General features: G+C 34.1%; 1 protein-coding gene across 6 annotated transcripts in view; it reads left to right on the forward strand.

The window, feature by feature from the left end:
- Positions 1–20,013, forward strand: part of TRPC1 (transient receptor potential cation channel subfamily C member 1) — a 64,864-nt gene that overhangs the window by 9,789 nt on the left and 35,062 nt on the right. For 3 of the 6 annotated variants that reach the window (XM_033125469.1, XM_033125485.1, XM_033125494.1), the window contains exons 2-4: positions 1,509–1,663; positions 8,259–8,360; positions 12,409–12,611. In XM_033125469.1, coding sequence (XP_032981360.1) covers positions 1,509–1,663; positions 8,259–8,360; positions 12,409–12,611 — 460 coding nt within the window. Of the gene's footprint in view, positions 1–1,508; positions 1,664–8,256; positions 8,361–12,408; positions 12,612–20,013 lie in introns of those variants that run through there. The other 3 variants (XM_033125476.1, XM_033125504.1, XM_033125514.1) reach the window with 2 other exon arrangements.

Raw genomic sequence — 20,013 nt, forward strand, 5'->3', positions numbered from 1 at the left:
TCTTACTCATTTAGTCATGTTTTAGGATTCAATTTTTCTTTATCATGAAATCATTTCTTTCTGGTTTCCACTCTGTTCTTTTCCTGTTTCTTATTCATAGATGTCTAAGGAACAACTATATTTTCAAGTCACTTAAAATAGTTTATTCAAAAGTAAAATGAAATAAAACCCACTTTGCTTACTTAGTCTAGTTAATTAGCATTTCCCTTTTTTTTTGGATTAGGACTATATTTATTTTATCTTTATTTTGTTTCCTTATCTTTAAAATGAAGTTAATAAAACTTGCCATACTGTCCTCACAGAGCTGTTGTGATAATTAAAACAATATGATCTTGGAAGCTTTTTAAAGTATCAATGCATAGATAGATAGGTACAATATTAGCATTTTACATACAAATCAATACAATTTACATATATCGTAAATAGTACGTAAGAAATATAAAATTAGAAAAAGATGGAGGTAAATTGATATTTATTCATTTAGTTTTATTTGGCAAATGCCTCCCATCAATCTGGATCTATTTACTACTTAATATAAACAAAAGTTAAGTCTTTCTTCAATAGAGCCCTAATTTTGTTTTTAGGAAGGTAAAGCCCGGCTGTTCTTTCCCTAAACATTTCCCTTTTAATTTATTCCCCTTATTACTGCATCAGCTGATCAGCAGACATACAGTGGACCCTCCATGAAAATGATTACCTCCTTAATTATTCTCATTTTACCCCAGGGGTCAACTGTTTCAATGTGGGCTAGAGTTAGGAAGAAGGAAATCTGTGTTCCTGACAGGTCAAAATTTTACTTTGAAATATTCTGACTTTGGCCTCTACCAGCATTAATCGTAGTCCTGGCTTAGAGTTTTGTGAATTGAATGTTCCCTAGGTCATTTAAACAGTTTCATTCATGAGATAGGGCGTGCTTGCGTGCGTGCGTGCGTGCGTGCGTGTGTGTGTGTGTGTGTGCGCGCGCGCGCGCGCGCGCGTAGAGTGGGGAGGAGAGGAGGAATTTCAGGCACTCTCCTCAAGCATGCACACATTCACACTGCCTTTCCAAAGTATGTAAAACCTCTTCATAATATCCTCCACTTACTAGATCTCATTTTAAACCATTATGATGTGGGGGTAAATGCATGTTTGTTTTTGAAATGTAAAACTTAAATCCTTTAAGCTTCTAAATTTTCTAGCTTCCAGTCTGTGCTTCTGGAAATTCTTTATTACTTTAAATATCTTCTAAATGTTTCCCTCCTTATAATCATTCAGTTATGAATTTTAAACTAATAACTTATACAAACTGCACATTAAAATTTTTCTACTTTTTATGTTTGCAGCCGTTGTAAATATTTTTTTATCAGGATATAAGTTTTCAGCAAGGAAATGTTCACATTTTCTTTGCACATTTCCATATACAAAAATGAATTTATATTTTTTAATCTTTTAAATCAACAGGCTAAGTTTTCTTTATAGTCATTTAATATGTCATGAATATTAAATTATGTTTGTGTATTGTTATTTAGGTGACTATTATATGGTTAAAAAGATTTTGGAGGAAAACAATTCAGGTGATTTGAACATAAATTGCATAGATGTGCTTGGGAGAAATGCTGTCACCATTACTATTGAAAACGAAAACTTGGATATACTGCAGCTTCTTTTGGACTACGGTTGTCAGGTACAAGGCTAGAAAATTTGATCCAGTAGCTTCTAAGTACTGTTGGATGTGCCATGTTTTCTTCTTTCTAGTTTCCTCTCTCCCTCCCTCCTTCCTTATCTTTTTTCTTTTCATTCCTCCCTTTTTCTCTCTCTTTCTTCTCTTTCACTTTTTATTTGGTTTTGAGCCACGAAGAGTTTTAAAAATACACCAAAAGTCATTTTTAAAAACTATAATATTTTGACTTGATTTATTTTTTTCCTCCCAACTTTCACTTTTCTCCCTTATATGTTTTACAACATCTAACAGGTAGAATTATGACTTATTAAAGATGATTTTGTTTTTATTATATTATTATATATCTAAGAATGTACAAGTGTTCTGGAAGTATCAGGGGAATAGGTTTTTCTGTGACCTATATAATTTACAAGCTTAAGAACAAAATGCTCCTGACTCAAAATAATTTTCAATTTGCTGATTTTTTTCTAAGTTTTATTAAATTTTACTTTCTGCCTGAAATGTAATGTTTGCTTATAACAAAAGGTGAATGAAGTTTTTAAAACTGGAAAATATTAACCTTTCCTGTCTTTATCAGTTCTGGCAGAAAAGCAGGCATGTGTATAAGTCTTGAAAGAATTTAGTCAGGAGATTCTGAAGGAAATTCAGTAATGTTTTTTCCTTTTTAGTTGCCTGTGATGGGACTTAGCACATGAATTCTGGCTCTTTTTCTTTCTTTCTTTCAAATAGTATTATTGTTTGCTCTGTTGTAGCTTTAATGTAATTATATATATGTGTGTGTATATATATATATAGAGAGAGACATCAGGAAGCACTCAGAAGACTTAAAAATATAAGTAGGTTGGTTCTATGTACATTTCTATTATATATATGTATTGCAACATATGGTAATATCTCTACATATACATATTTAGAGTAGAAAAAGAAATTGCTTTCCTAGCAATGTCAGTTATCCAGAGCACCGGTGAGAAGCAGAAAGTAAGTACAAAATACCTGAGCAACCAGAGTAGATGACGTGACGTTTCCTATTTATGAACTTTATTCAGAGGAGTACTTCTGGGGCCCTCCTTAGGGTCTCTTTTTTTCTCATTTTAGAGTCCACTTTAACAAACTTCATTACTTAGTTTTTTAATCCATAGAGGATTAGAGGGACAACAAAAGGGTATGAGGGCTGTAGTGGAACAAAATGAGGCACTGTACCTCGACTATTTAATAAAGAGGTCAACAGCACTACTTCTGTGATCATCTCTGAGGGAGCTATAAGGTAGAGTGGTAATTAATGTCTATAACGATGGCCCAGAGTCAGTAAAAAAAATTAAATTATATTCAGTGCCTACTACTTTGGAAGAAAGAAGAATATATATAGTACTTCTAAAAGCAGAAAACTTCCATCAAAATAGTTTAAACTTCTAAACTAAACACTTAAAGGCATAAGCTTCAGTTACCTAGAAAATAAGGTTATAAAGGAAGTCCCGGATGATTCTGGACAAAAAGGTATTATGGTATAATAATCATTTTTGTCTTTTTTTTCCCCCCCTTCTTCCGCCTGCCCCCACCACCCCGGTTCAAGCCGTTGTTTAGCTGTGTAGTCTTTAGCTTGTCAGTCTAGCTGTGTAGCACACAGCTCCCTGGCCCATGCTGGTGTTATGAGTCTGAGGCAGTTGATAGCCGGTTGTAGATTGGCAGTTAACAGCAGCTCAGGCAGCTCTCCCCAGCTCTCGCCAGCTGGTGGCCACTCACGATGTGCCAACTTCCGGCTGCTCACGGCAGCCCAGCTCCAGGGAGAGCCACTGTTCACAGTCTTAACTGTAGAGGGCGCAGCTCACTGGTCCATGTGGACTAGAACCAGCGACCTCATCTTTAGGAGCACGGCGCTCCAATCACCTGAGCCACCAGGCTGGCCCCATTTTTGTCTTTTTACACATATGATTATGCATATAATAATTCTGCAGCATACGTGGTTCTTCACATACCTGATTACATATGAACCTCTTGGCCATTCTATATAGATGTTACCTTTTATGGGTCAGAAAACTGAGGCTCATAGACTTTAATGAACTGCCCAAAGCTCTAAAATAAGGTAAACCTAAAATTTGAACCTGATCTTCTGACTGCAAATCCCTTGCTCTTTCCAGCTTCCCATGTTCTGTCTCAGGTTACCTGTATCTTATCTATAAATCAGCAGATGTCCAAGGCCTTCCATTGGGTGTGATTGTGGAAATGAATAAGTAAAACATGAGTTCTGTACTAAAGGATATTAAAACTAATTGGACAAGGAAGGTACATACGAATTTCAAGTCAATTAAAAAGTACAAAAGTATATTTGATAAGTGCTTAGTGGTGCTAATACTTGACCCTTGTATATCGCTTTGAGTGTTTGCATGTATTTTATCCTGTGTTACACTCGTGGTTCTCAACTGGACAGTGTTGCCCCCCCCCCCGGGGGACACTTGACAATGTCTGGAGACATACTTGGTTTCACAGCTGGGAGTGAGTTACTACTGGCATCTGGTGGGTAAAGGCTACAGGTGCTGCTGAACATCCGACAGCCCCCCAAAGAAAAGAATTATCTAGCTCCAAATGTCAGCAGGGCCAGTATTGAGAAAACCTGTTATACCAGTGTTTCCCTAGCCGGCCCATCAGCTCTAATGTGTCTTTTGGAGTAAAAATTAATATAAGACCCAGTATTATATTATATTATATTATACCCAGTCTTATATTAAAATATTTGGATTGGATAGTAGCGGGAAATATTTGGAAAAATAACTAAACCAAAACTGATGAAAATGATCTGATTGCAGATTAAGGAAGTTGGGTTTTATATGATAGATAATGGGGTCATGAAGTGATTTTTGAGGAAGATATGATATGTCCAGTGGTATTGTAGTGTTGTGTTGTGTTTAGTGGCTGTGTTGAGTACCATACATTAAAAAATGGAAAATGGGGAGGACTGTAGCTTGGGTGAGTAGTTTTTATAGTAATCCAGACATGAAGAGGTTAAAGCCTGAACTGGAATAATGTGTAAGAATAGGAAGAAAGTGGCAGGTGTGAGAGATGTTATGAAGGAAGAATTGATAGAATTTAGTGAGTGTTTAAATTTGAAGGGGAGAATTGAAAAGGATGATTTGGAAATTTTAAACATGGGTGACCTTGAGGATGAAAGAAAAAGAGGAAGAATAGTCAAGCTTGGGGCAGAGAAATGTGAATTTCTTGTCTATTTGGGTGTCAGGCAGTCTCCAGTGGACAGTTACAGATGCAGATTGCATCTCTAGGGAGAGGTCGGGCTGGAGAGATACGCAAGTCACAGACATGGGGATCACCAACATCGTGAGTGGGAGAAATCAAAGAGGAGAGCACATGGCTGGTGCCAGCTCTTTATTGGGGAGCATATCCATTAATAAAGGGCATCAGAAGGGAAGGAATTCACTGAAGGAGTTAGGATTGTGCAGCGTTGTGAAAAACCAGACACAGTTTTAGTATGTTGCTTAGATATCAAAGAAAATGAGAAGGTACGGAAAGCCACTGGATATTGAAACTCACATCAGTAGAATTAGAGAAAATGATATTGATATGCATGGATTTTAGAACTTTGACAAAGTGAGAGGAAGAAAACTTTTGAGTGGTAAGAGAAGGATAGGATCAGGTCAAGTTAGCAAAGGTAAGGACGTAGTTCGTGTTTTGGGAGATGGGGGCTAGGACTGGGCTCTCTGCAAATGAAGGACCAAGGTCCTATAGAAGAAAGGAGCATTAAACAGAATACCAAGGTGAAATATTTAGTGTCAGAAAAGAAGTAAGTAGCTTTTACTCTGAGCTTAGAAGAGAGAGCATGGGAATTGTCAAAAATTCTGAGGTAAGAAGGAAGATAGCAACCTCAATAATACATAGTAAGTATATAATTGAATAGATTTTAATAAGGAATGGTCAAATATCTGAGAAATTGGGAAGCAAACTAATGGTATTTTGTATACCGATAGATATTTTTAAATAATTTAAAACATTCTTTTCAGAAATGCCTTTGATTTCTCAAATAACATGCCAATTATGTAGACTAACTCCTAAATGATCTGACTTTTTTATATAAATATCTTTATACCTGAAGCTTATCCTTTTAAGAATTGAAAGATTTAACATGAATCTTTCTTTGTTTTTTACTAAATAGTGTATCTGAATATAATTTAACTTAACCATCGTAAGTGGGAATCTTTGAGAATGCAATCATTTTACTTTGTTTCATAGAGTCAAACTCTTAACTCTGTTAACAAACAGTCAACAAACAAACTGTTCCTACATTAAATGGCCTTAGACTGCTGTGTATTGATAAATGATTTTGCTGTACTTCTCTTTTCAATGGTCAACTTTTAGCAATTTTTTTCCTTTCTCCCTACTCTGTGGTTTTTTTAAAAAAACTTTTTTACTAGTTTCAGGTGTACAAAGCAACATAATAGTTAGACATTTATACCCCTCACAAAGTGATAACCCGCCTCCCCCAATCTGCTAACCCTCTGACATCTTATATAGCTGTTACAATACGATTGTCTTCCTTATGCTGTCTGTACTCTACCTCCCATGAGTATATATATATATATATATATATATATATATATATATATATATATATATATACACATATATATATATATATATATATATATATATACTCGTGTGTGTGTGTGTTGTTTTTTTTTCTTTCTTATAGTTGACATACAGTACTATTCTACTTCAGGTTCAGGTGTACAGCACCATGGTCAGGCATCTACACAGTCTATGAAGTGATCCCCCTGATAAGTCCAGTGCCCACCTGGCACCCTACATGACCATTACAACATCATTGATTATATTCCCCAGACTGTATTTCACATCCCGTGACTATATTGTGTCTACTAATTTATTCTTTCTAATCCCTTCACCTTCTCCCCCATTCCCTCCTCTCTCCCATCTAGCAACCAACAGGTTTTTTTCCCCTACATCTCTGAGTCTATTTCTGTTTTATTTGCTCATTTATTCTGTTCTCTACTTTGTTGGTTTTAATCTTGCTGCTCTCTTGTTCAGTAAAGACCTGAAGGGTACTTGGGGAAACCAGACATCCGACATTTATAGACAACTATACTTGTAAGTCTGTGTGGTTGAGGCAGTTCCTTCTGGGAGATAACGCCCTTGAAGTTAGTTTGTGATGGCTCAGTACGGTTTTTGGGGAAAAATTTGCAGCTGGACCCATGGCTACATTTCAGGTTGTTGGAGTTGCTTGGTTATTGACTTTGAGATCAGTGGCATTTCTATAGTAAGCTTTATAGGTTAAAATTTTAAATAAAAAATGAAATGTTAAGTAGTAATGAACACATGGTTCTCTTGGTTTGTTTGCTTCACCTGACCAAGTACAGTAAAAACCTAAGAGAAATGTTTGCCAAGAGAATAATAATGCTAAATTTTAAAGAATAGGCTGCAGTCCAATGAACCCTAAAAGTTTTAAGGGATAAAATAATGAATTAAATTTCCTATAAGGGTGAGAATGCATAGGTGGTTCCTAATGATTGAATGTGGCCCCCAACACATTTTTGGGGATGCTTAATCCGATTTTTAGATATCCAGATAAAGTAGATGAAACTTTTATTCTTTTTAGCTACAAAGAATATTAAAGATACGATGTCATTTCATTTTTAAGAGAGAGAACATTGATTTAAATAGTTGATAAAGATTATAACAGTTAAAAATGTACAGATTGAAAATAATTGCGGCATTTTCTTAGATTAAATCGTTATTTCTCCCCATCTTCCCTTCTGTTTTAAGGGTTTTCCTTAAAAAACAAAACAAAACAAAACAAAAACAATAAACAAAAGGAAACCCCAAACCCTGATATCAGAGTTGCTCAAGATCATAATAGAACCGTATGTAGACTTTGTTACCAAGAGTTGAGAGTCCCCATTTCCTCGGCTTCTATTGAACTTTTTCCTTTTGTCAAAGTTGAAGCTTCAAAATGAGCTGTAGTTTGGGAGGAAAGCTTTTCAGTCACGTTGCTGCCCTGTCCGAACGACATTGGGAGCCTAGTTCTTTGTGGTTCGTACTTGATAAGATTGTTGATGTTAATGTCAGGCGTGTGCCATGTCAGTCAGCCGAGTACGTTTTCAGGATGAGAGCAGAGAGCCTTCTCTCCCCGCCGCCCTTACGGATTTTTCCATTGTCCCCTATCGGTACTTTTGCATTGATGATCGTTTTTTATGAAACTGAACACAGTCCTTTACTGTAGTAACAGTTTTTGGCAATTTCTTTTATAGACTTGGAATGTTAAGAATTTTTTGGTCCAAAGTCCAAGAGTAAAGATCTTGAAAAAAATTTTCCCCTTTAAACATTGGGTAGGTCACAGCGTTCCATTAACAAGGCCTTCTGTCAAGCACTCATTACTGACGGCTCAGAAATGCGTGTTGTGCACACAGAACTGCGACGGCGAGCAGATGTGCTGTTGGGCGTCTGTATTTGTGAAAATTCACTGTTATTATATATAACACAGTTTCAGTCTTAGAAAGAGTTTTATTTATGAATTAGTAAAAATAGTTTACCTTTTTATCCTCCATTTTCATTTTTAACTTTTTTTTTTTTTTTGAAGTCCACAGATGCACTTTTGGTGGCAATCGACTCTGAAGTAGTGGGAGCTGTTGATATACTACTTAATCATCGACCAAAACGATCATCAAGACCAAGTATAGTAGTTAGTACTCTTAAATGTTTATTAATTTGGATTTCTAAACCAAAATAGATCTCTTGCCCCATTTGCCATTTTTTTCTCCCCCCAAATTTATTTTGTCTTAAAGAAATTTTTTTTTTAATCTGTAAAAACATTGCTTTAAAGGAAGTAGATACTTGTAAGAATAATGAATATTGCTTTTAGGAAACCTTTTTGAAATTAGTGGTATTTCCATAATTTTGTCAGTGTAGACCAATATTTTGAGTTTGGAACATTCTGCAGGTTAAGTTGAAAATACAAATTAGTTCCCACATTAATATAAGAATTAAATATAAACAATGAAACCGTAAGAAAATGTAGGTGAATATTTTAACTGATTGGGAGTAGAAGGACTTTCCAGGCATAAAAGCAATAGAGAAAAATCATAGTGGCACAGCCTTTGGCTGTATAGGATTCAAATTTCTGGAATTCAGACGTCAGGCAAAATTTATAAAGCAGGTGGATAACTGGCAAAAGATATTTTCAGCATATATCACAAATTCATACTCTTTATTAGACAAACCAATGAAAAACACCAAAATCAGAAAAGGATATGGAAAAAAAAATCTCAGAAAAATAAAATACAAACTATTAAACCTTACTGAAAATCAAATGTACTAATTTTTGCTTATCAAATTAGCAGAGATTTAAAAAAATAATAATAATCACTATTGGCAAGGGAATAACACAGTTTCCTACACCATTGGTTGCGAGGGTGATTTGGAAAGCACTTTGGCAGGATGTGGCGTAAACAAGAAACATGTTCATATTCTTTAACTTATGCTTCCTCCTCTAGGAACTTACCAAGGAAATGGTCAGAAATGTGGATAAAAATGTTAATTGTAACCTCATTTGTAGCAATGCAAAAAACCATGTAACAATCTAAACATCCCCAAATAGAAGATTGGAAATGTAAATGACATATATATTAAAGTGGTATTTTTTAAAGAGTATTTAGGAACATGGAAGAATATAATAGGAAGTGAAAAAAATGAGAACAGTATACTGTACATATAATATGATCTAAGCTTAAAAATATTGCATAGAAAAAAAACTGTATGGAAATGTAGCAAAATGTTACCTAACAGCAGTCATCATTGCCAGATTAAGGATATGTTTTTACTCTTTTTATTTTTCTTTCTTCCTTTTGTTAGTAGAAGGTTGTCATCAATAATCAGACAAATTGTACAATGAAGTGTTTGTATATTAAAAATTTTTAAATTGTAACATTATTGATGAGGATTAGTGAAACAAGCAGTTTAAATAATTTCTGGGAGTATAAACTGGCAGCTATACTCAGAAGAAAAATATTGTTTTAAGAAAGAATTATAAATTGATTGCAGATTATCTGCCATTATCTGAGAATGACAATAACTTCGCTAAATTGCATACTTTATCATGAATTAACTGCAATATTTTACTCAAATTTAGACTATGAAAAAGTTTGTGTAAGCGTGGCTTTCTTCAGAGTATAGTACCAACTAGTAGTTTAAGTGATGGTAAGAGACCAACAGGAGCAGAGAAAAAGGGGGTAAGAATATAGCCCCTGTCCAAATGATCAGAAATATCTACAATCCTGTTCAATTTTTTGTCGTCTGTCCTGCGGTTACTATTATTTTTGGTATTGCCTAGTCCATCGTCTAGCCTTTTAACCCATTTCCTTCCTTGGAGGGACGGTGGGTGGGCTAGGGTATTTGAGCAACTGACTCATATTTCATCACCATTTGAAACATCTCTGCCAATTGAATCTTGGGTTGTAAGGCTGCAGTAGTCTTCATCTACTCAGTGAAAAAGCACTTCGACTTTATCTCTAACAAAAAGCCTTCTTTTGCATACTTCCAGTGACAGCAAGATCACATATTAATAGCCCTATTACTTCTAGATAAGCAATGTCAGATATTTTATATACTTTTTTTTTTAAACCATTTCAGTGAATTCATTTTGTATTCTTGGCTTATCATAATTATCTTTAGATAAATTTTGACTTTCAAATACAGGCTGTTTTTTGATAGTACTTAGATTATAGTATGAACAATGAAATTATAAACTTTTTGTAGCTTTAATAGTGTTTTTCATCCAGTTAAGTGTGTTTCATAGGAAAAATGAGGACCATTTTTCTCTTAAGGAATTGAATACAATTTTCTCCTATTTATAACCAGTAATAAGGGAGAAAAGTTCTAAATTTTTAAATTTCTGTGTAATTTTAAAATGAATTCATTAATTTGAAATCCCCAATAAATAAATGGGAAGTATATAAACCATTCATAAAAGAGGGGGGAAAAGATAAGTATGTCTGAAAATAGTAAAGTTTACCAGTACTCAAAGGAAAGTAAATTAATATTTCATGATAGTTTTTTTCACTCCTAAATTGGGAATGATCATGCCTAGTGCTGGTGAGTAAACCTGAAGAGCGAGATGGTACATTCTTGTATTATTGGTAATATAAGCTATTGAAGGACTTTGATACTATGTATCAAGAGCAAAACAGTTCATGGCCTTTTGATCTATAATTCCACTTCAGGGATTCTATGTTAATGAGATAATACTAAATTTCAAAACAGATGTTTTCATAAAGATGTTTGTGGTAGTGTTATTTAAATTAGCAAAATAAAATATCTTGAGCATACGGTCTATGAACTTCCTTAAGTTGCATGCCAAATTCTGTACATGAAATTTTTTTTTTTTGGGAAGATTCTGGACTATCACTTTATGAGATCATTAAAAGTATCCTTGATCTTCAGAATATTAGGGACTATTGTTTTTGATCATTGGTGCCAAATCATTTATGCCAAAGATGTCCTTAAAAGGGGGTGTGATAGAGTAAGGACAGGCAAGACATACTGTAAAATGGTTTTGGGGTAGTAGGAAGATGGGTATTTTTAGTCTTCTTTCTGCTTTTCTATATTTTTCAGATATTTTATAATGTTTGTGCACTACTTTTATAATGTTAATAAAATTACTGTGAACTAGATCAGCTTTTCCTATGGAATCAAACAACTCACAGGGAAACCTCTTTGGAACAGTGAGAAGCAGTGGAAAGAATATGCAATAGTCAAAAAATAGTCCACCTTTTTATTTAACCCTGATTCTTTATTTGTTTATGGTTTTCCCAATGTCAGGCCATCACCAGGCCCTGTGGGAACCCGAGAGCATGCCCCCGTGTAATACAGATCGGGGTGCCAATGTGCACCTTGCCCTCTGCTCCATACTGCGGCACATTAACCTCTCTGAGCCTCAGTTTCTCCATGGGGATCATAATGCTGTTTTGCAGACTATTATGTGGATTAAATGAGATGATAAATGTAAAGTGCCTAACAGTCCAGGCACTTTGTTAAGTAGGAGCTACGATTGTTAGTGTTTTTGTGCATTTGTAAAGTAGTATGGGTAACTGTTGGGAATATGCAGAGAATTAATTATACAGAATCATGAGTGCTTCCTACTTACTTATCCCTTTCAAGTAGCTTCATATCTCTCAGTGTGCCAAGGTGTGCCAGAGAGGAGGAATATTTAGAGTATTTCTCACACATTTATGCTCTGCCGATTTTTAACATTTCTGTTTCCATCATATTCTGTTTCTAAAATCCTTGTTCTTTATCTTTGTCATGCATGTTTCCATAATCTTGTGAATATTAAACACTTGTTCCTAATGTTTAATATTTCTCTGGATATGTTCACTTCTTTTTTATTTATTTATTTATTTATTTATTTATTGGGGTGACAATTGTTAGTAAAATTACATAGATTTCAGGTGTGCAATTTATGTTCACTTCTTTGTTAGGAAAATAGCACTTTAGTTGTGTGAACGTTTCCTATTGAAGATTTTGTTTGTCATGATTATATTGCATATATTAATTAAAGTTAAGTTTTGAAGTTTCAAAAAAAATTTCATCTCAGTAAAATGTTTATCATTTTCCTTAAAATAATTCTTAAGGTCTTCGTGCCTTCTAATTTTTTTCATTTTATTCTTCAGAGAAATATGTGTTTTTGAAGTCACAAATAACAACTTTTGAATGTTTGTATAAATATTTTTCAGAAACTAATGGAGCGAATTCAGAATCCTGAGTATTCGACAACTATGGACATTGCGCCTGTCATTTTAGCTGCTCACCGGAACAACTATGAAATTCTGACCATGCTGTTAAAACAGGATGTGTCTCTGCCCAAGCCCCATGCGGTTGGCTGTGAGTGCACTCTATGTTCTGCAAAAAACAAAAAGGACAGCCTCCGACATTCCAGGTTCGAAAATTAAGGTTTTGATAAATAGATGTGGGATGCAGCAGTATAAGGTATTTGTCAGTGAAGCTTTTTTTTTTTTTAATTGTTGTTCTTTCTATGTAGCTTTTTAAAAATATGGTACAGGGATGATTTATAAAAGCCAAACTTCTACCTCCTTTCCTCTTTTGCTTGATATGCAATGAGTCCTGTATTTTTTAGAAATATTTACTAAATGATGAATAATTAGGAAAATCCTTCCAATGTATCCCATACTCCTGCTGGTGGGGGGTGGGAGCACTGTTTGCTTTTTAGAAGCAGAGTTTATTAATCTAAGAGAATTTCCAAATAATGAAACGAGTGGAGATACCACTTACTATTTATAAGAAAATAAAAATTGTTTTCTATCTCACTAAATATTCAACCTGTTAAGCCTCTTACTTCCTCTCTCACACAGTATTTAAATCTATTTTTCTTCCTATTCTCCCCAGTTGAAAATAGTAAGAAATCTGAGGCGTGAATAAACAAGAAAGTACCCCATCTTAGATAGGCTGAACAAGACCCCATACCTTGTGTAAGGTGTATAGTTGCATGGTCTGGGCAGACTTGGGTTCTGATTTTCAGCAGAAGCCTCTCTCTCTCTCTCCTCTCTCTCTCTCTCTCTGTCTCTCTCTCTTTCTCTCCTCTATCGCGTTCTCTCATGTTCTCCCTCTCCATATTATATAGTCATTTTATATATATGAAAACAAACATATATACATATATACATATATAAATCATATACACACATATATATATACATATATATAAATCAAATATGGTTGAAATAGTATCAAGTATAATACTTACTATGGAAAATGTGGTCTGGAAGTCCCAGGCAGCCTATTTCTTAGTTAAAGGTTGTTGTACAATATATGAATTAGCTTTCAAGCTGTAAACCATCTACCCTCACTCCTTCCTCATCTTAAGATTGGTGTCCTCACCTTAAGATTTGGTGGATTGACAGTCACAAAGCCATAAAGTCGAAAATCTCCTGGGAATCAATGTAATGTTTATTTGCAGAGGTTGAACTGGAAATTTTTTCTATTTTCAGATCTATTTTACAATGAGATCTGCATTTTTCTGTGATAAGATCTGTTGATAGCTAGGGCTATATAACTTGCCCTTTTATTAATAATTTTAAAATGACTAGTTCATAAATGATAAGAAGAAATGATCTTTAAGGCTTCGTCTCATTTTAAAATCCTTTATTAATATTAAATATAAATATTTTCCAAATACCCAGCTATATTCCAAGTAGCATGTTAAATACGTTTATAGTTGAAGCAGCTGGGGTTGGGCTTGGGGCTGGAAAGAATTCTTTACCTGGCTTGGTTTGAGGTGGGAAGAATACTTGTTTTGAAAGCCTTTGGAGGAGTTGTGGCTTGAGTTCAGTCTTTTAAGTTTTAATAAGAATTAAAAGGTGAAAGTCATTTTATGCAGAAAGTACAGAATGTGATTGTGGTCTATTTGCAGAACTGCCAATGGTTTGGTATGTTTGCAGAAGCGATTGAGAGTTTGTTACCGATGTTTGAGAAAACAGTTATAACAAATGTCTTAGGCCTCTGACTAAAGAAAGCAGGCCAACAAAATGAGTAAAAAGACGTATGGGTAAAGGTTTTGGTGTACTGGCAATAAGGAAGTGAGGCAATTTGTATTTATGAGATACTGGTTTTTCAATTTCAGAGATGGTGTAGTTCCAGGGGATGGTGACGTCTAGGGGCAGTAATTTTAAATGGGCTAGGGAAAGGTAGTGGGACATTGAGTTTAGGAAAACATTTTTAGTAATATAATTGGTTTTAGTCTCAAAAATTAGATGTGTTGTGAAATTTCAAGTAACTTTAAGATTCAGAATCTTTATTATCTATTAAAGGAAGACAAAGTTTTTGAAAAGTTGAGAAACACTGAAATTGGGAGAGAGCAAAGGACTGCCAGTTTAATTTGCAGAAGTGCTTTGTTTAATGTACATAATTTTATAATTTTGAATTTGACTGCCTGTAAGTTTCATGTACACTCCCCTTTTCTCTTGTATTATTACCCACTTCACCCCTAAGAGCAATTCAATTTGTAAAACTTACTGTGTTTCCCTGAAAATAAGACCTAGCCGGACCATCAGCTCTAATGCGTCTTTTGGAGCAAAAATTAATATAAGACCTGATCTTATTTAATATAATACAAGACCCGGTCTTATTGTAATATAATATAAGACCCGGTCTTATTGTAATATAATATAAGGCCCGGTCTTATTGTAATATAAGACCGGGTCTTATATTAATTTTTGCTCCAAAAGACGCATTAGAGCTGATGGTCCGGCTAGGTCTTATTTTCGGGGAAACCCAGTAGCTAGGTATCTACCAAGAGATTAGGGTGTTGGCATTGAGAATCAGTGAACTGTGAGGCTTAGAGTTATCTTAGGAATATGGAATTCTTTTATTAAAACGTATTTATTTTAGGATGGCTGGTTAGCTCAGTTGGTTAGAGCGTGGTGCTCTTAACAAGGTTGCAGGTTCGATCCCCACATGGGCCACTGTGAGCTGCGCCCTCCACAACTAGATTGAAACAACTGCTTGACTTGGAGCTAATGGGTCCTAGAAAAACACACTTAAAAAATAAATAAAAGGTAAAAAAAAAAAAAAAGAAGTATTTATTTTAGTTATACAAGTAATGTGTGAATAAATGCTTAAGTCCTTGTAAAAAATTCTAATTTTAATTTTGATTGGAAGTCCCTTAAGCAATCCTAATTCTCCTCCTCTCTATAGAGCTACCCACTATTATCAGTTTGATGGTCTGCAGTGGTTACAAAATGTGATTCTGAACTGCAGTGTTAGGTTGGAAACTGACTCTCATCAATGGCTATCAGCTACATATTGAAGTTAGAAATTTCCTCTGCCAATTTCTGCCTATTCAGGTTGCATTCAAGTTTCTTCTTCTATTTCATTAATTTTGCTCTGTTGTTGATCTTGCCTCATCTCCATTTCTTATGGTTGTACAAATATTTAGGTTGAACCATAAGAAATCACTGTTTTAAAAGGACTTTGGACAATATGGAATTACACATTTTCGTATTATTCTGCGTGTCGATGAAACCAAAACGCCAGAGAGTTATGTAGAATATAATCACATAATGCCACAGGCCTCAAAACAGTGCTTTAAAAAAAAAATATTTAAGATTGATGACTTGTACTAAATGTATATAGTTACATATCATGGCCAAAATCCAATGTTCTAACATTTCCATCACTGGAAAAAGTTTCCTATTTACGGTCAACGCCTGCTCCCATTCCCAGCGCCAAGCAACCACAGATCTTTTCCTGTCTGTAGTTTTTTTCTCTTCCAGAAATTTCATATAAATAGAATCATACAATATGTTGACTTATGTCTCTAGCTTCTTTCACTTTGCATAATCTTTTGAGGGTCATTCATACTGTTGCATATATCAGTAGTTTGTTCCTTTTAATTGGTGGGTTGTATTCTTGTAAGTATCCTTGTAAGGATTAACATTTTATTTCTAGACTATTCTGTTCCATTGATCTATAAGTCTACCCTTAACACCAATATCACTCTGTCCTGATTACTGTAATTTTATAGTAAGTTTTAAAATCACATAATATAAGCCTTGCATTAAAGAGCATGACTAAAATTAATGTTGTGTTTTGGAAAAGGTCGATAAAACTCACAAGCCTTTAGTTAGACTAGGGATCAGCAAACGTATTCTGCAAAGGCTCAGATAATAAATGTTAGGCTTTAAGGGCCCTAATATTTATATTGCAACTACTCAACTCTGCTGTTATGCAGTAATAGCAACAACAGATAATACATAAATGAATGGGTATGGCTGTTTTTCAATGAAACTTTATTCATAAAAAATGTTGGTGGGCTGGATTTGGCCTGAGGACTATAGTTTGGCAAACTTTTTCTGTTACTTGCAGTATCCAATTATTTGTTCCAGCACCATTTATTGAAAAGACTGTTGTTTTCCCCAGTGAATTATCTTTATACCTTTATTTGAAAGTTATTTGAGCATATGTGTGTGATGTTATTTCTAGACTCTATTCTGTTCCATTGATCTATAAGTCTATCCTTAAACCCATATCACTCTGTCCTGATTACTATAATTTTATAGTAAGCTTTAAAATCAGATAGTATAAGCCCTGCATTTTATATATATATATATATATATATATATATATATATATATATATATATATATATATATATAAACTTTTGGCTATACTATGTCCTTTGCATTTGCAAATAAAGTTTAGAAATCAGTTATCAATTATTACAAAAATGCCTGCTTAGATTTTGAGAAGGATTGCATTGAATCAGTTTGGGGAGAACTGCCATTTTAATAGTATTGAATCTCTCAAACCATGAACGTGGTATATCTCTCCATTTTATTAGAGCTTTCTAATTACTCTCAGCAGTGTTTTATTGTCTTCTGTGTATAGGTTTTGTATTTCCTTTTTACAATTTATTCCTAAGTATTTTATTTGTTTTGATAATAATGGACATGAATTGCTTTCTCAATTTAATTTGAAGATTATTCATTCCTAGTATATAGAAATGAAATATTTTTTGTATATTGGTTTTGTATCCTGTGATCTTGCTAAACTCACTTTTTAGTGCTAATAGGTTTCTTTTTATAGATTCCTAAGGATTTTATACATATAAGATTGTTATCTGTAAATAAAGACAGTACTTTTCAAATCTTTAAGCCTTCATTTTTCTTTCTTTACTGCATTGGCTAGAACCTCCAGGGTGATGTTGAATATCAGTAGAAAGAGTTGATATCCTTGCCTTGTTTTGGATTTAGTAGGAAAGAATTAAGTCTTTTGCCATTAAGTATGATGTTAGCTGTAAGTTTTTCATTGATATCCTTTGTAAGAATGAGGAAATTCCTTTCTATTTCTAGTTTTTGAGAGTTTTCTGTTTAATTATAAATTGATTTTGGATTTTTGTCAAATGCTTTTTTGCATCTATTAAGATGATTATGTGGTATTTGCTTTTTATTAATATGTTGTGTTAATTGATGTTTCAATGTCAGACTAACTTTGTATATTCCTGTAATAAACCCCACTTGGTTGTGTTATATAATTCATCTTATGTGTTACTGAATTCAGTTTGCTAACATATTAAATATTTTTGTGTCTATGTTCATGAGGGATACTGTTCTATGGCTTTCTTTTCTTTGATGTTTTTGTCTCACTTTTATATCAGGATATACTGGTCTCATAAAATGAGTTTTGAAATGTTCTCACCTCCTGTTTTCTAATAGAGCATGTTTAGGATTAGCATTATTCCTTAAATGTTTGATAGAATTCATCAGTGAAGTCATCTGCGTCTAGACTTTTCTTTGCAGGATGATTTTTAATTATTATATAAAGTTAATTTTCTTATAATAGGGCTGCTTATTCTTGAATCTGTTTTGATAATTTGTGATGTTCTAGGAATTTTTCCATTTCATCTATGTTGTCTGTGTTGTATAATTTGGAATAAAGTTGTTCATAATCCTTTATAGTCTTTTTCCTGCCTGCACTCTTTTTATTCTTGACATTTGTGCCTTTTCTTTTTTTCTTGGTCATTTTAGCTCAGTTTGCCAAACTATGGTTCTCAGGCCAAATCCAGCCCACCAACATTTTTTATGAATAAAGTTTCATTCAAATACAGCCATACCCATTCATTTATATATTAACTGTTGCTACTATTACTGCATAACAGCAGAGTTGAGTAGTTGCAATATAAATATTAGGGCCCTCAAAAGCCTTACATATTTATTATCTGAGCCTTTGCAGAATACATTTGCTGATCCCTAGTCTAACTAAAGGCTTGTCAGTTTTGCTGACCTTTTCCAAAACACAACATTAATTTTAGTCATGTTCTCTAATGTTTTACTGTTTTCTATTTTATTGCTTCTGCTTGGATCTTTATTATTTCTTTCTATTCATTTGGGGTTTGATTTGCTCTGTTTCTAACTTCTTAAGCTAGAAATTGAGCTTATTGATTTTAGATTTTGCTTCCTTTCTAATGTAAATATGTTCAAGGTATTTTCTCATTTCTCTTGTGATTTCTTCTTTGATGGATTTTTATTATTAGTAGACTATATTTTTAGAGCAGTTTTAAGTTCAACAAAATTGACCAGAAAGTACTGAGAGTTTCCACATACTCCCTATCCCCCTCCCACAGCCACCCTGCTGATCAACATCTCACCAGTGTGGTATGTTTGTTATAATAGATGAACAAACATTGCCACATTATTATCACCCAATGATTAGGGTTCACTCTTGGTATTCTACATTCTGAAGGTTTTGACAAAAGTGTAAGAATATGTAGCCACCATTTATAGTTTTACTGTCCTAAAAGTCCCCTACATTGTACCTACTTATCCCTCTCCCCCCAGGCCCTTGGCAACCACTGATTTTTTTTTTTTTACTCTCCTCATGGTTTTGCCTTTTCTATAATGTCTTATAATTGGAGTCATAATATGTAACCGTTTCACATTGGCATCTTTCACTTAGTAATATGTATTTAAGTTTCCTTCAAGTGTTTTTGTGGCTTGATAACTCACTTCTTTTTAACACTGAATAATATTTCATTGTATGAATGTACCACAGTTTATCCATTTGCCTACTGAAAGACATCTTGGTTGCTTCCAAGTTTTGGTAATTGTGAATAAAGCTGTTATAAACATTCTTGTACAGGTTTTTGTGTGGACATAAGTTTTCAACTCATTGGGTAAATGCCAAGCAGTGTAATTGCTGGATCATATGGTAAGAATATTTTTAGTTTTGTAAGAAACCAGCAAACTATCTCCCCAAGTGCCTGCACCATTTTGCTTTTCTACCAACAATGAGTAAGAGTTCCTATTGCTCTACATCCTCACCAGCATTTGGTATTGTAAGTGTTTTGGATTTTAGACACTTTAATAGGTATGTAGTGGTATCTCGTTGTTTTAATTGCAGTTTGCCAGTGACATATGATGTGCATTTTTTTCATATGCTTATTTGCTGTATGTATATCTTTCTTTGTAAGGTATTTTTTTGTTATTTTTTTCTTTTTTTTTCGTTTCCCCCCCCATTTATTTATTTATTGTTTTTATTAGTTTCAGGTGCACAAAACAACGTAATAATTAGACATTTATCATTTATATCCCTCACACTGTGACAACCCCCTCCCCCCATCCATTACCCCTCTGGCATCGCACACAGCCATTACATATTCACTGTCTCTATTCCTAATGCTGTACTCTGTTTCTTGTAACTGTGTGTGTGTGTGTGTGTGTGTGTGTGTGTGTGTGTGTATAAAATTATAGTTGACATTCGTTATTGTTCAGCTTCAGCTTCAGGTGTACAGTGCAGTGATCAGGCGTCTACATCATCCCTGAGGT

Source organism: Rhinolophus ferrumequinum, chromosome 2 (genome assembly GCF_004115265.2).
Source record: "Rhinolophus ferrumequinum isolate MPI-CBG mRhiFer1 chromosome 2, mRhiFer1_v1.p, whole genome shotgun sequence".
Lineage (NCBI taxonomy): Eukaryota > Metazoa > Chordata > Mammalia > Chiroptera > Rhinolophidae > Rhinolophus > Rhinolophus ferrumequinum.